This window comes from Neoarius graeffei, chromosome 6 (genome assembly GCF_027579695.1).
Source record: "Neoarius graeffei isolate fNeoGra1 chromosome 6, fNeoGra1.pri, whole genome shotgun sequence".
Taxonomy (NCBI): Eukaryota; Metazoa; Chordata; class Actinopteri; order Siluriformes; family Ariidae; genus Neoarius; species Neoarius graeffei.
Window position 1 is genome coordinate 58248758 of NC_083574.1, and position 17466 is coordinate 58266223.

Below are 17466 nucleotides of genomic sequence, written 5' to 3' on the forward strand. Positions count from 1 at the left end.
ATTATTTAGGAACAGTTGGTTCCAGTCCACTAATTTGAATGGTTGAACAGCATTCCAAGAGTGCTAATATTTCACCTAATAGCACTGGGATGTTACTCCACTCTTCTATGTCTTACACATAAAATTCCATTTGCTAGTTCAAAATGGTTAATATGGTAGTGTTAAAAGAATATTACACGGTGGTGTGAAGATATGAAGTTTATCTTCTCGTATTGAAAAATATTTCACTCGTTCATGTCACTCACTCATGAAATATATTCACCACTCTATATTTATAAAATAACTGCTTGTGTGCTTTGGCATGTCTTATCTGAAGGGCCATTTAAGGGTGAATGAGGAAATAAGAGCTACTGTGTACTACCTTCCTGGAATCCCAGATGTTTTTGAGAAGACATTCCAACTACAGGTGGCCTTCTTTAAGCCAGAAAGCATTACGATGAGGGGAGAGGGCATCTTTCCTAGAGTGTGCCTGGACCTGCCCAGAGACTTAAGTAAGAGCTCACTTATTAAATGCATAAATATTCCCTTAAAGGTAGCATATCCTGTAATATCTTATATTTTATACTTTTTCCTGAAGTCCACTTGTGACATCTGTGTGGCTTTATGTATCCAGTATCTGTGTGGCTTTATGTATCATCAGTAAAATAAAATGGTTAGCACATTAACAATGGCGCATACTTTTTAGAATGTTGGGTAAAGCTGCTTCATAATCAGTGTACTATCACGGGCGTAGGCGATGGACTCAAACATCCCAACCCTCCCAGAAGTTCTGGGAGTCTCCCGCATATTGACAGCGGTTCCCTGACCCCCGCAAATTAGATACAATATCCTGAAATCTAGAGTGAGAAAAAGAGAGCGCGCATCCTGATTGCTCTATCTTGCTCAGTAGACTGATCAGCTTTCTGTGTGGGTGGGCTTCACATCATCTCTTCCGGACTGAGAGTCCATCAGTTCAGTGTATCCAGGAGCATCATGGCAGAGTGCTCCAAAAAATGAAAATACAAAACCCACTTCACTTCAGACTACACAAAAGTGTACCCTTGCCGAATAGAGGTAAAAAGTATGATGGTGTTGTGGGCAGACGGCACGGTGGTGCAGTGGTTAGCACTGTCGCCTCACAGCAAGATGATTCTGGGTTCATACCCAGTGGCCAACAAGGGCCTTTCTGTGTGGAGTTTGCATGTTCCTCCCATGTCTCCATGGGTTTCCGGTTTCCCCCACAGTCCAAAGACATGCAGGTGAGGTTAATTGGTGGCTCTAAATTGATTGTAGGTGTGAATGTGAGTGTGAATTGTTGTTTGTCTCTGTGTCAACCCTGTGATGATTTGGTGACTTATCCAGGGTGTACCCTGCCTCTCACCCATAGTCAGCTGGGATAGGCTCCAGCTTGCCTGTGACCCTGCACAGGATAAGTGGTTACGGATAATGGATGGATGTTGCGTGCTGTACTGTTTGCAACAGTAACTTTAGCATTGTCCATGGCGGGGTAAATAATTATAAAAGACATGTTGAGCTGAGTTTACCAGGCATCATTTGTTCATGTGTACAGTGGTGCTTGAAAGTTTGTGAACCCTTTAGAATTTTCTATATTTCTGCATAAATATGACCTAAAACATCATCAGATTTTCACACGTCCTAAAAGTAGATAAAGAGAACCCAGTTAAACAAATGAGACAAAAATATTCTACTTGGTCATTTATTGAGGAAAATGATCCAATATTACATATCTGTGAGTGGCAAAAGTATGTGAACCTTTGCTTTCAGTATCTGGTGTGACCCCCTTGTACAGCAATAATTGCAACTAAACATTTCCAGTAACTTGTTGATCAGTCCTGCACACTGGCTTGGAGGAATTTTAGCCCATTTCCCCATACAGAACAGCTTCAACTCTGGGATGTTGGTGGGTGTCCTCACATGAACTGCTCGCTTCAGGTCCTTCCACAACATTTTGATTGGATTAAGGTCAGGACTTTGACTTGGCCATGCCAAAATATTAACGTTATTCTTCTTTAGCCATTCTTTGGTAGAACGACTTGTGTGCTTAGGGTTATTGTCTTGCTGCATGACCCACTTTCTCTTGATAGTCAGTTCATGGACAGATGTCCTGACATTTTCCTTTAGAATTTGCTGGTATAATTCAGAATTCATTTGTTTCATCAATGATGGCAAGCCGTCCTGGCCCAGATGCAGCAAATCAGGCCCAAACCATAATAGCACCACTATGTTTCACAGATGGGATAAGGTTCTTCTGCTGGAATGCAGTGATTTCCTTTCTCCAAGCATAACGCTTCTCATTTAAACCAAAAAATTCTATTTTGGTCTTATCCATCCACAAAACATTTTTCCAATAGCTTTCTGGCTTGTCCATGTGAGCTTTAGCAAACTGCAGATGAGCAGCAATGTTCTTTTTGGAGAGCAGTGGCTTTCTCCTTGCAACCCTGCCATGCACACCATTGTTCAGTGTTCTCCTGATGGTGGACTCACAAACATTAACATTAGCCAATGTGAGAGAGGCCTTCAGTTGCTTCAAAGTTACCCTGGGGTCCTTTGTGACCTTGCCGACTATTACGTGCCTTGCTCTTGAAGTGATCTTTGTTGGTCGACCACTCCTGGCGAGGGGAACAATGGTCTTGAATTTCCTCCATTTGTACACAGTCTGACTGTGGATTGGTGGAGTCCAAACTCTTTAGAGATGGTTTTGTAACCTTTTCCAGCCTGATGAGCATCAACAACGCTTTTTCTGAGGTCCTCAGAAATCTCCCTTGTTTGTGGCATGATACACTTCCACAAACGTGTTGTGAAGATCAGACTTTGATCCCTGTTCTTTAAATAAAACAGGGTGCCCACTCACACCTGATTGTCATCCCACTGATTGAAAATACCTGACTCTAATTTCACCTTCAAATTAACTGCTAATCCTAGAGGTTCACATAGTTTTGCCACTCACAGATATGTATGCCGCAGTTCCTGATGTGGGTGGAGCACAGAAGCACGGCAGGCGAGAGTTGATGTTCACATACACACACTTTATTTGACTTATTTTAGCTTTACTCACTCACACTGTCACTCACACTGTCACTCACACATGCGTTGTGGTCATGAGAGAGCCTCTTCTCTGCTCTCCCCTCTCCTTTTATGCTCTGTCCCTGCAACAAACACACACACACACACACACACACACACACACACACACACACACACACACACATTAATTGACAGCAGGTGTAATGACTTAGCCACTTACCTTCCCCGACCCCGCCCTCCATTCACAAACTGCTGCTTGGTCACGCCTCCGCTGCCACAATGTAATGTTGGATAATTTCCCTCAATAAATAAATGACCAAGTATAATATTTTTGTCTCATTTATTTAACTGGGTTCTCTTTATCTACTTTTAGGACTTGTGTGAAAATCTGATGTTTTAGGTCATTTACGCAGAAATATAGAAAACTCTAAAGGGTTCACAAACTTTCAAGCACCACTTCATGTAATTTATACTAGCTGGCTAGCTGCCAAGGCTACATGATAAGGCCAAACTCCTTGAACACTTGCTTAAAGTTGCAATAGAAAATAAAAATATGAGTTAAATAATAGTAAAAAGCAGTTTACATAAATAGTATGAGTAATCTGCATATTTCATTGTCACATTTTCTAAACATCATCATTATCACTGCCAAACCCGATCCAAGCTTGAGGTGAACCATGTTTGGTTGACTTGGCAAAAATTGCAGCAGGAGGGTGGCCAGTTCCTTTCTGCACACTCACACACACATTCTCATCTATGGGCAATTTAAAGTAACCAGTTCACCTAACTGCATGTCTTTAGACTGTGGGGGGGGGGAACCAGAGAAAAAAGGTTCAGTTACAACCATCTTGCCTTTTAGCTTTGCTGATTGTGAGCCAGCCTAAAATCACCCACAATGATGCTATTAATAATAAGTTTAATTTATAATAAATTCAATTTATATAGCGCCTTTCACAAACCCAAGGATGCTTTACACAGGAGTTACCAAAAAAAAAAAAAAGTCACACTAGGAAGAGTAGTGTGAGCTAAAGAGAAGTTTTCAAGTTAGCTTTGAAGGAAGAGAGAGTGGAACAGTCACGAAGCGATTGTGGTAACGAGTTCCAAAGTTTAGGAGCAGCAACACTGAAAGATCTGCCACCCATAGATGCCAGTTTAAAACATGGAACAGTCAGAAGTCCACAAACAGAAGATCTGAGGGAGCGGGAGGGACAGTACAAATGAATTAGCTCACAGAATTAACCACACATCTGACCTGACAGAAGTTCACACAGACTTGTGGATGATTCCCATTCATCAAAGACATCTTTGAACCAGTGACCCAAACGTTGGATTTAGAAACAAAATGAAGCAGAAACTTGTTGAGTTACTGACTCAAGTATCAGTAAAAGCATTATTTGTTGAACTTGTCACCTTACTCTCAGTTTTACTTACTTTATATCTTTCCATTTTCAATGTAAAATGGTGGGGAAAGATGTGGTTTGCACATGAAATGGAAGGGCTTCTAGATATATAAAGCGTCGAAAGCAAATAAAACATAACTGACTGCAGTATGTAATAATTATATCAGTAGCAATATAATTATTTTTTGTATATCAATTTTATCAAGTGTCAAACAAGTAAAGAATTACCAATTAAATAAATAACACAACAATTTAATAAACATTAACTGGAAAAATAAAAGGAAGGATTTACTATATCCCATTCTGCAAAGACTCTGTATCTAGCAGAAGTGTAAAAGAGTGTAAAAATGAGCAGTCAATCCACAGTCCAGAACATCTGTAGAGCATAGGTGGCCCTGGAAGGTAAAGCTGAGGCCACACACTGGCATCGGTTTTAAGTTTAAAAAGGTTCCTTTTTCTTCTACCCTTATATAATCTTTGTAACAGAAGGTTGTTTTAAATTCATGGGAAAATACGGTCATAATTTTCTTTTCGTGCAGTGGGTACTGTTGCCACCTCATGTCTCCAGGGCCCCTGATGTGATCCTGGACTTGGGTTAATCTCATTCTCTCTGTGTTTTTATGGTTTTCTTCTGGGTTCTTTGGTTACTGGCTACACTAAATCCTATTGTGAATGAGTATGTGCATTGGTGCCCTGTGATGGATTGGCACAACATTCCAGGCTGTATTCCTGCCTCCTGCCCAGTGTACCAATATAGGCTCTGAATCCATTGAAGTCTAATAAAACTAGGCCTGTACAGTCATTCTAATTTGGAACTTTTAATTTAGAGAATACAATGGTAAAAGTATCCCACAATTACAGGAATGACAGCTTTTCCTTGGAGACAACAGCAATTTGGATAGGCTTTTTTAAACACTCCTAGGATGAGGTAGTAATGATTACATGATCAGCCTTGATGAATTGGGAATGGTATTGGGGGTTGTGGTTAGAATTTCTTTGCCCTGCAACTCTATTTTAAAGTGGTCCAGGAACATAATTCCTAATAGAACATGTCTTGCAATAGATGACAAAAGCTGATATAAATCAATTACTCAGGCTTTTAAAGCCCTAATTTTGTGTCTTTTTGTAGATGAACAATATAGCTCAGTGTTGAAGGAGGCAAAGGAGACAGTTAAGGGTGAACCTCAAAGAGAGGACATGCTAAACAGATCTAGTGCATGGGTTGGTGATCTGTGTGAAGAGGACTACATTCCTACAGTAAGTGCACCTCTGAACACCAGAGACACTTCACAGTACAGTTCTTATGTAGGTCTTCCTAATAAAATGGACAATGAGTGTATATGGGAGAGCAGGGAGACTTGGGACAAGTTTTCAGCTTTTGTAGATTGAGTGAAATTCTTTGCAGGTAGCATCACATTCATTTTGCATTAGAGAGTATTTTCTATACCCTCTTGCCACAACATTAATTTCTCAGCTTGTCACATTTACTGGCCTTCAGGCTTCACTTTTTCTATTATTTATTTATTTATTTATTTATTTTATGGGGAGACTTGGGACATAGTGGGGATACATGGAACCAAAATAACATGTTTCATTTTTACTTATTATCAAAACTTGTAACAAATAAACTGTCTGAACAAGCAATGTTGGTACAGCTATAGAAAAATGTCAGTTTACGCAAACCTGACTAGACAAAACAGTTCCATTCACAAGAAGGAATGAAATAAGCTTAATCCTCATGCAGGTACACTTCCACATTTTTTATAAAAAAAAAAAAAATTGAACAATTTTATATTTGTAAACCACAAGAAAAAACCTGTAACATGAAATGTCCCAACTCTCCCCATCTGGCAATTTTAGGGAAAAAAATACCCTTAAATGTTTTATCCCAAATTTAAGTTTAATATATAATACTAAATATGGTAACAAGGCTATATACTTTAATTCCTAACAAATCCTGATTTCACAATTGTGAAGTAGAAAATACAAGTTTTGGTTGAGAAAAAATACTGAACTGCACATACCTTGCTGCAATATCCAGCTTCATGGTTCCAAAGGAAGTAGGTTACTCTAAGGGGCAACATCTAACTTCTGACATAATCTAAAACCTGACTGGTTGAATTAATTTATGGGAATACAAACTGTCCCAAGTCTCCCTGTCCCAGGTCTCCCCGCTCACCCCTATACAGCTCTATTTTCTGTATTTGTCTACTCAAGTTGTGCAGTCATGGAAAAATGAAAATACACCCTCTTTCAATTCTTTTATTTATTTGTCTATCCATTTGGTCTCCATCCGTCTATGTAGACGATGGTGGGTTGTGCCTTGTGTAGCATCTGCAGTGGCTGTAGAGTACAATACTTGAATGACAGTTCTTATTGCAAATGGAGCAGATAAAGTCTGTGTTGTAATGTGGTGGGTTTTTTCCTTCTGTTTTTGGCATCTGTGCTCTCTTAGCTGGCTCCAGTCATCTTCTGCTCATTTAACTCCAATTTTGACAACATGCCTCCATGTGGAACGGTCTAGGGCAATGTCCTCCCAAGACTGAGTGTCAATGTGTGCTGACTTGAGGTGTCTTTTGCATGTGTCACTGTATCTCAGATGTGGGCGGCCAGTTGGACGTGTTCCACACTCCAGCTGTCCATATAGTAGGTCCTTGGGAATGTGGCCTTTGTCCATGAGGCGCACATGGACGAGCCATCTGAGTCAGTGTTCACTGAACATTGCAGAAATGGTCACTGATCTTGTCCTTTTGAGGACCTCAGAGTTAGTGACCCTATCTTTCCATGTAATACCCATGATCCTGCGGAGACATCTCATGTGGTAGGTATTCAATTTTGCTTCTTGTGCAGCATATGTCGTCCATGTTTCACTAGACTGCTCAGGACACAGGCCTGGTAAACTTTCAGCTTGGTGTTTGTAGTCAGGTTTTTGTTTTCCCACACTCTCTTGTTGAGTTTAGACATTACTGAAGCTGCTTTTCTGATCCTGATATTGATTTCAGCATGAAGAGACAGGTTGCTGGTGACTTGTGATCCTAGGTACGTAAACCTGTCCACCACAGTGAGCATGGAGCCATTTATTGATATGCGAGGTGGGTTGGGAGCATCCTGGGCCATGACCTCTGTTTTCTTTATCTTATCTGATTCTTAGCTGCATCGTAAGCAAATAGCAGTTCCCTGAGGAAGACATGGCTTATCTTAGTTTTGGCATGCAAGCGAGCCAAGTTTTATAGTTTGCCATCGTGTCGAGTGTGGATGTAGATGCTGTCAGAAGAGGACTTGAAGGTGTAGGTCAGAAGCAGTGAGAAGATGATTCCAAAGAGGGTAGGGGCAAGCACACAGCCCTGCTTAACTCTACTGAGGATTGGAAATGACTCCAATGTGTTGCCCTCAAAGCTCACAGTGCCTTTCATGTCATTGTGGAAAGATCTGATTATACTGAGTAGTTTTGGTGGGCAGCCTATCCTCTGTAGTAGCTTGAAGAGTCCACTGTGACTGACAAGGTCAAATGCCTTTGTGAGGTCAACAAATGCCAGGTACAATGGTTGTTTTCTGCTCTCCGCACTTTTCCTGTAGTTGCCTCACAGAGAAGATCATATCAATAGTAGAACGGCCTGATCTAAAGCCACACTGCACCTCTGGGTATACACGGTCCACTAGCACCTGCAGTCTAGTGAGAACGACCCAGGCAAATACCTTGCCAGCAATGTTGAGGAGGGCGATGCCACGGTAATTGTTGCAATCACTTTTGTCTCCCTTGTTTTTGAACAGGGTAACAATCTTTGCATCCCTCATGGCTTGTGGTACTTCACCCTTCCTCCAGCATTAGCATAGGAGTTCATGGAGATGTGGGAGGAGTGCTGACTTCACTTGTTTAATGACTTCTGGAGGGATAGCATCATTCCCTGGTGCTTTTCCACAAGCAAGGGCATCTATAGCTTTTTCTAGCTCAGTTACAGTTGGCTCAGTGTTGAGCTCTACAAGTACTGGCAGGGTTGGAATGCTGTTGATGGCCTTCTCAGACACTGTATTATCTGTGCTGTACAGTTCCAGATAGTGTTCCACCCACCTGTCCATTTGGTTCCTAGGGTCAATAATGATGTCGCCAGATTTTGACTTCAGGGGGGCAGTTTTCCTGACATTAGGTCCAGTGGCCTGTTTAATGTGGCTGATATTACTGGTGGAAGATGCAAGTTCGATGGAAGAGCACAGCTGTAACCAGTAATCATTTGTGGATTTCCTGGCTATTGCCTGACCTTTAGCCCTGACTTTTCTGAGTACAAGTAAGCTTTGCTGCCTAGGGTCTTTCTTCCATCTGATTAGTGCTTCCCTTTTGGAAAGAGTTGGGGGTTCCATGGCCTGAAGTTTGGCTTTGTACCAGTCTACATTTTTCGTTCTTCCCAAAGGCCTCTAGAGCAGACTTGTGGATAGTGGAGCTGAGCTGAAAACATCATGCTTCTGCAGTTACACCCTCATCAGCAGGGGGAAAATCATTAACCAGGGAGATAAACTTGTCCTTACTGCCAAGGTCAGTGGTGCAAGCAGTGTTAATTTTTGGGAGACCTTTTGGCCTTGCACAGTGGAGTAGTTTTCTTGCCTGTAGTACTACCTTGCTAATGACCAGTGAGTGATCAGAGATACAGTCAGCACTGTGATAGTTCCATGTGTTGTGAACAGTTTGGAGGCAGTTTCTTCTGGCGATGATGAGGTCAAGTTGGTGCCATTGACGTAATCTCGGGTGCATCCACAAGACTTTGCTTTTCCTTGTTTGGGAAGTAGGTATTTGTGATACGTAGATTCCTTGCACAGCAAAGTTCCAGTAGTCTCTGGCCGTTTTCATTTATTTTGCCTATTCCATGATGACCGATGCATTCTGGCCAGACATCATGCTCTGCACCAACTCTCGCATTAAAGTCACCAAGCAGGTATAAGTCTTCTGTTTGAGGCAGTTGACTAATAAGCTCATCGAGTTCACTGTAGAACTGATCTTTGGTCTCAGTAGCATTAAGCATGGGGCCATAGACAACCACTAGATTTACTGGGCCATTTTTGGAGTTTAAGTGGAGGCTTAGCAGCCGTTCATTGCCACCAGTGGGTGGTTCGACTATGGGTAGGAAAGATGTCTTTACTGCAAATCCAACCCTATGTTCTCATCTGTCATCTTGTTGTTTTCCTTTCCAGAAAAAGATGTACTGTTTTTCCTGCAGTGAACCATCATTTGCGAGTCTTGTCTCTTGGAGTGTGGCAATGTCCACATTTAGTCTTGTCAGTTCAACATCAATAACAGCTGTTTTACGTTTGTCGTCAATCAGTTGTAGGTCTTCAGATAGTCCTATCATCATAGTCCTGACGTTCCAGCTTGCGATGTGAAGTGCTGTAGGCTTCTTTGACTTATTCCTTCTGTTGTCAGGTGCGCTGAATTACAGACTGCTTGTCAAGCACAGGCACTCTAAGCTCCTTGCATCCCAAAAGAGCAGGCAGGCTGTGGCAGATCAACACCTTATTGGCCGAGGGCTGCTCAGCTTGAGGCAGGTGGTAATTGATCAGTGGAGCACAAGGACTCCTCCCACTGATGGAGACAACCCATGGCCTCCCCCTGACCATGCCAATTGAGGGGGACTTAAAACCCATAACTGCTGCCTCCCATGTTATTCCTTTGTTATCAACAAAGATGGAGTGGCCTCTCCATGGCGCAACACGCCTGAGCAAGTTTATGGAGGTACTGTGTTGCCCCAGCAACAGGGCCCCCCTCTCGACCTCAGTAGCGTAATCCAGAGGAAAGCAAAGCAGTACATCTGGTACCAGTTTGGTTGCAGGAATTGCCGAGAAGACTGACAAGTAGACAATCTTGCCGCCTGCGGGGCTCCACTCTGATTTTTCTGTCAGGGTTGTTTCCCTTAGCCCTCAGCTATCCCTAGCACTCACAAGGCAGTGAGACCCCATGGGGGTTTGGGTGGTGCAGGTGCTAATTAGCCAGCAGCAGCTCCCCTGGGATCCGTCCCACCATGGTTGAACCTGCCAGGAGCAGGGGGAACCTAGCGGGACTAGGCCTGATGGTTCGCCACCATGCTCCCAATGGTATCGCAACCCAGGGTCATTGCTGTAGCCATTGCCCGGGGAATACCACTAGGAGGTTAGCACTCTAACTTAATCAGTGTCAATCAGTGCTGAAATAACAATTATGTGATCCTCACCAACTGCTATTTACAAAAAAAAAAAACTCAACTGACAACAAAAACACAACAAACTTCAATAAGTAGTCTGTATGGATTTTTTTTCCCATAAAGAAAATCAACATTCAGAAACTAGGTGGGAAAAAATAATTTCTCCCTATAATTCAATAACCTGTAGCAACAGAAACTTGAAATAAACATTTTCTGTAAGAGTCATTCTCTTAAATTGTTTTGGAGAAATTTTGGCCCACTCTTTTTTACAACATTGTTTCAGTTCATTGATGTTTGAGGGCATTTGTTTATGTACAGCTTTCTGAAGATCCTGCTGTAGCATCTCAACGGGATTGAGGTCTTGACTTTGATTTGACCGTTCCAATAGCTTGACTTTTTACCTCGCCCGGGACGGAGTTCACCAGGGGGCGAGGTATTATTTTCGGTGGGGTTTGTTTGTTAATTATATTACAGTGAAACGGCTGGACCAATCTTCATTAAACTTTCAGGATGGATGGGCATTGGTCTCAAATAGAACCTCCAACATTTTGAGGGTCATCCGGTCAAGGTCAAGGTCACCAAAAAGGTCAAAATAGTTTTTTCATGATTTCTTCATTCATATTCATTCAGATGTGTTCTGATTGGCTAAGAGCAGTACAGTGTGTGAATGAGAATCAGAATTAGAACCATGTTTATTGGCTAAGCCTGTTCACACACAAGGTCAAAATCAAGGCCAAGGTCCCCAAAAAGGTCAAAATCATTTTTTCACGATATCTTCCTTCATATTCATCGTAAGTGCTACCGGGCGAGGTTTGTTTTGCCTAGCAACACTTGTTTCTTCTTTAGCCATTCAGATGTCGAATTGCTGGTGTGCTTGGGATCATTGTCCTTTTGCATGACCCAATTTTGGGCCAGCTTAAGCTGCTCAAATACCTATACCTATTGACGGCCTCACATTTGTCTCAGGAACATTCTGGTATAAAGTGGAGTTCATCATTGTCTCAATGACTGCAATGTTCCCAGTTCCTGTGGATGCAAAACAAGCCCAAATCATCACCCTTCTACCACCATGCTTGACAGTTGGTATGGGGTGTTTGTGATGAGATGCTGTGTTTGGTTTCCGCCAAACATGATGCTGTGTATGATGAACAAACATCTCCACCATGATCTATTGGTCCTTTTTTACCTTGGTCCATGCCATATTATTTTTGGAGAGAATTGGCTTTTTCCTAGCCACCTTTCCATGAAAGCCATACTATTTCTTATTGTGCTGTCATGTCATTTTTACTTTTTCAATTCAATTTCAATTCAGTTTATTTATTTCACACTTTTAACAGTAGACATTGTCACAAAGCAGCTTTACTGAAAAATAAAGATTTTAAACATATAAACTAATATATTTGACCACGAGCTGGCTTAGTGGTTCGCATGTCTGCCTCTTGACCGGGAGATCACAAGTTCTACTCATGGTCGGGTCATACCAAAGACCCTCATAAAAATGGTACCTATTGCCATCTGGCAAGGCATGCTGCAGTACACATGCAAGTAGGGAAGTCAAACTCTTGCTGTTACCAGACAACTAGCCCCCCACTGTAACCCTAGCTGGATAGGTGAGAAGCCGAGGGCTATGGAAACAGAGATCGGCGCTGCACCCATGCACCTAAAAGAGCTGGTTAATACTGGGACAGGAGACTGCCTGGGAAGACCAGTTCCTGGCATGGAAGGGACTTTTACTTTTTCTTTTTTAAGCTTATATATTTATACCTATTGAGCAAGCCTGAGGTTATGGTGGCAAGGAAAAACTCCCAGAGACAACATGAACAAAAAAAACCTTGAGAGGAACCAGACTCAAAAGGGAACCCATCGTCAATTAGATGATAAAAGATAGTGTGATTATAAATAACTCACTTCTATAAGTGTGTTCTATATGGTCAAAAAGTGCAATTGAGTAATCAGGAAATTCAGTATAGTTTTTTTCAATATGGAGTCTATTTTGTTGAAGTTATCAACTGTTCAGACTGTTCATGACAACTGCAGTCCTAAAGTTATCATGGTAATTGTAGGCTTAAGCCATCGTAGCAAAACTGTTTGTATTAAGTGTCCAGAGCCACCTTCTCAGTGTATCTTTAGACTGTCTATATGGGGCCATCCTTCACAGGAGCAAAGTGATGAGAACTTCAGCCAGAAGTAGTGCATCAGGATGGATTGGGGACTGTACATCAGGGGCAGTTCTTTTTCTGATTGTGCTGTCATGAACATAAACATTTTTGCGCTTACAGATTTTGTGCCTATAGATTACATGATGTGGTTCACATGATTTTTTTTTAAATCTCTGAGCAATAAATGGTCTGACCTTGGAATGAATTTGCTGGGATGCACACTCTTGGGGAGATTGGCAACTATTTTCAAAACTGTCTCTAAGGAAACAGTCCTTTTGACTGTAGGATGGAGAATTTCAAATTGTTTGGAGATGGCCTTATAATCATTCCCAGATTAATGAGCAGCAACAAATGCTTCTTTGAGGTCATGGCTGATGTCCTTTCTTCTTGGCACAATACAGACATACCTGAGTGCTCCAGAATGCTAAACTGCCAGAAGTTTAACTTTTTTAGAGGTAGTCACACTTCTTGATGATTATCTAATCTTGTGCATTTCATTAATAACACCCAGCAGCTAATTACACTCTTAATATGAATTGTGGAAGTAGGAAGACTGTACTTACTTTTTCCCACCAAGCCTTTCATTGTTCTACTTTTTTGGGGGAAATGACATCATTTTGAAATCTGTTGTTGTTTTGTGTTGTTTTTTGTCTCCTGAGGTTATTTGTTGATAGGATGGTGGTTGTTCTCTTCCCCCAAATTGTTATTTAGGCCCTGATAAATAAAAACAGAATTGAAGGAGGGTGTACTTTCCTTTCCCCATGACTGTACAGTATATGTTTGTGTGCATGTGTGCAGTATGATGCTCTGCTGCAGATGGAAGTTGAGAGGCTCCTAGTCAAGGAACATGCTATAGTGATTGAGAAATCCCAAAGAGAATCTGTGCAAAGTGAAACACCTGGATCCATTTCTGGCATGTGGCGCAAAAAGCTCAGCAGGTACCATCACATCATGTTTCTGACTAGTAATGATGCACAAACTCTGGTTCATGCTTTCATTATGTCCCGTTTAGATTACTGTAGTTCACTCTTCATAGGTCTTCCTGCAAAGTCTTCACAAAAGCTACAATACTAACCCCATTCCTAGAAAAGTTGGGCTATTTTCCAAAATGCAATAAAAACAAAAATCTGTGAGTTGTTAATTCACATGAACCTTTATTTAACTGACAAAAGTACAAAGAAAAGATTCTCAATTGTTTTACTGACCAAAGTAATTATATTTTGTAAGTACAATACTGTCTCCTAATGAGACTGTATGGCGCATCATGAAGAGGAGAATCAGATAACAGTGACCATGGACTGTTGGCAAGCTGAAGTCTTGTATCAAACAAGAATGGATAAAAATTCCAATTGTAAAACTGCTGCAATTAGTATCCTCAGATCCCATACGATTAAAGAATGTTATTAAAAGGAACGGTGATTGTCACAACTCTTTAACTCGTGGGAAACAGAGGAACTAGAAGCAGGCTTCAGAACAGATGTGTTCTTTTTTTATTTTGGCACTTTTCAGCGGCTTATAATGACACACAAACTGACAGCACACATACACAGACACACGCGATGGGGTGTGACAGCTCTCTCTCTCTTGTTCATGGCTGTCATGCAGAGACAGGTTAATAATTTGACACAGGTACACCTCATCACATGTTACCTGCTGGTTCAACCTGCCTCCTCGCCATTCACAACTGGCACTCGACCACGCCCCCACCGCCTGACTCAGGCCAGGGAGGCATCTGGCCTTCAGCTGACACCCGCCCCCAACTGGGAGAGGTAATTTGCCACCACCATCTGTGCCCCTGGCCTGTGGACCACCTCAAATGTAAAGGGCTGAAGGGCCCGATACCAATGAGTGATCCACACGTTGACATCCTTCATGCAGTGGAGCCACTGGAGCAGGGCATGTTCAGAGCAGAGGGTGAATGGGCGTGTCCTAACAGGTAGTACCACACTGTAAAAATTTGTTGTTTTAACTTAAAGTTAGTATCTGGGCTGCCTTAAAATTTTGAGTTCATTGAAATTAATATAGTAAGTTATCACAATGAGGTGGGGTGGCATGGTGGTGTAGTGGTTAGCGCTGTCACCTCACAGCAAGAAGGTCCGGGTTCGAGCCCCGTGGCTGGCAAGGGCCTTTCTGTGCGGAGTTTGCATGCTCTCCCTGTGTCCACGTGGGTTTCCTCCGGGTGCTCCGGTTTCCCCCACAGTCCAAAGACATGCAGGTTAGGTTAACTGGTGACTCTAAATTGACCGTAGGTGTGAGGGTGAATGGTTGTCTGTCAGTGCTTACAATAAGAAAAATTATCGCGGCCTAAAAAAAGGCCTCCACTTTTGAAGGTTGAGGACTGCTCGTGGCTGATTAAAAGGCCCTGAGTTTTGAGGATCGTGGCCTATTTGTGGCCTGGCAAAATAGATGACCATGCTAACATGCGATTCTTACAAATGCCATGCTTAGATTATATACAAGCATACTTTGGTCAACACAACATATTCTGCTGGATTTCTGGTCCCCCAAGAACATGCCAGCCAGGGTATGCTTGAAGTAATCTCTGCTCAATATTCAAAAATTGAATTCTGTATTGTCTGTGATTTGGCTGAGACTGAGACCTTTGATGGTAGGTATACCTGACAATAATGACTCTATATAACGAATATTTATTGGAATGTCTCAACAATAAAAATAAACTAAAATATATAAAGACATGGTAAAAATAAACTTTTTTGAAAATAAAACTAGTTCTAATCCCTGAACTAAGTCAATGGAAGGGTAGGATCAACATCAAGGCAAACTAAAAGACTGTATAAGAACTTTGTAAAAATAAACTTTTTCAGAAAAAAAGACTAGTTCTCATCCCTGAACAATGTCAATGGTAGGATAGAATCAACATCAAGGCAAATTTAAAATGTATAAAAATTTTGTAAAATAAACTTTTTTGAAAATGAAACTAGTTCTCGTCCCTGAACTAAGTAACTAAAGTCAATGGCAGGATAGGATCAACATCAAGGCAGAGCATTACTGGTATTTAGTCAATCATCCGATAGATTAAGTTCTGAGTGTCAGTCACTGTCAATGTCACTATCTTCATCAGAATCATCGGACCCTGAAACATAGCTGAAGTTCAATTCACTTTCGTCATCTTGAGATGGTCTTCCAGGTTTTTCAACTTGTAGTTCTTCGTCTAGTATGAGCAGTCTTCTGGTTCTCTTCTTTGGTATCCCAGACGATTTTTCATCTGAGTCTTTTTCTGTCCCCTTGCATTTTTGGCGTCTTGTAGACAAGTATTTATCAACTGCAGTATTCAAAATTTCTGAAAGTTCCTTTTGGCTCCACACATGATGGTTCACAGCAATAAGCATCTGATTTTGGAGCACTTTGTGTCCCATAGCAAGCCTTTTATCAGTTAGAATGTTCAGAAGGATTGAAAAACCTCTTTCTGTGGTGCTATTGGAGACTGGAATACTTAGGCAAATCTTGGCTAGCATACATAAATTACTAAACTCCTTCTTCCTGTCAGTTAAGATATTGCTCCAGAACTCAAGGGGTTCCACTCCGACATATTTGGATTTTTTAAGTCTCTTCAACTCTGTCCACTCTATGAAAACTCTTTTTGCATCAAAGTTCTGGTGTTCCAACGTCTCCTTGAAATGTTCTGACAACCACATGATTGCATCGGTGCCAAATGTTTTATCTGATGAAATCCAGTCCCGGCTGTCCATGAACGTCTGCATGTGGGAGAAGATATCTTCATTGAATGAGCTTAATCGTTCAGTCATTTTGGACACCAATGAAGGGATGATTTGAGATTTTATAGTCTCTGCAGGGTTTTTCTCACAGTCCGTAATGTGATCCAGACTGTTACATACTCTCTGTGTACTTTTCGAAGTCGATGTCCTCTTCTGTGTATATCACCTTTTATAGAAAATCCAGTGGCAGATTCATCATTATCTTTCTCCAGTTTATAACAGTCAGCAGAAGAATGTATATCCAGTGTATCGCCAAACTCAGACAACTTATTGATAGCAGTATTCAACGTATCGACGACTGTCCAAGCCAATACATGTTCTTTCTCAAAAGCCAGAGAAATTGCTGCAGGTGCCTGAATGAGATCTTTGTAAACAGCAACTGTTTTCAAGAACTGATATGATTTGAGCTTCTGAATGAAGCCTTGAACTTTCCCTTGTAGACCAGCCCCTTTTATAGTTTTCATCTCCAATCCCTCACATAGACTTTGAGTCAGGGGAATCCATCCTTGTAGTAGAGTCCTTAGTCCTCGGAGACGGTGGCTAATGAATCTTGTCCCATACGTTCTAGGAAATGTATAAGAATCAATGTCTAATGATTTACATGCATTGCTATACATTCTGCGGAGTTTTCCTGACTTCTTGTGCAGTTTATATATTTGTATCATAAAATCGTCCACCGCCTTGATTTGACTGTTAGCAAGTAGAACATCTTTCAAAGCCAATTCTGCCCAATGGTTAATGCAATGAATTGTCAATATCCATGATCTTTCATTTTTCAATCTGGTGAGAAGACCGGTGTGTATGCCAGTATTTACACTCGCTCCATCTGATGTAGCCGAGACCATACATTTCAGGTAATCTGTATTGGAGATGCCCAGGTCGTGGAATGATTGAGACAAGATTTCAGCCCTTCTGCATCTGCCCCACCATGGTCCTTGACATCTTCGAGTCCAACACAATAATATACCGGCAAGCTATCTTT

The 17466-nt window shown here is 41.5% G+C and overlaps 1 protein-coding gene across 1 annotated transcript in view; it reads left to right on the plus strand.

Moving 5' to 3' along the window:
- The window catches only part of LOC132888301 (hydrocephalus-inducing protein homolog), a 245581-nt gene that overhangs the window by 125067 nt on the left and 103048 nt on the right, over positions 1-17466 (plus strand). Inside the window, 3 exon segments of the mRNA XM_060924370.1 lie at positions 317-491; positions 5554-5681; positions 13546-13685. Coding sequence (XP_060780353.1) covers positions 317-491; positions 5554-5681; positions 13546-13685 — 443 coding nt within the window.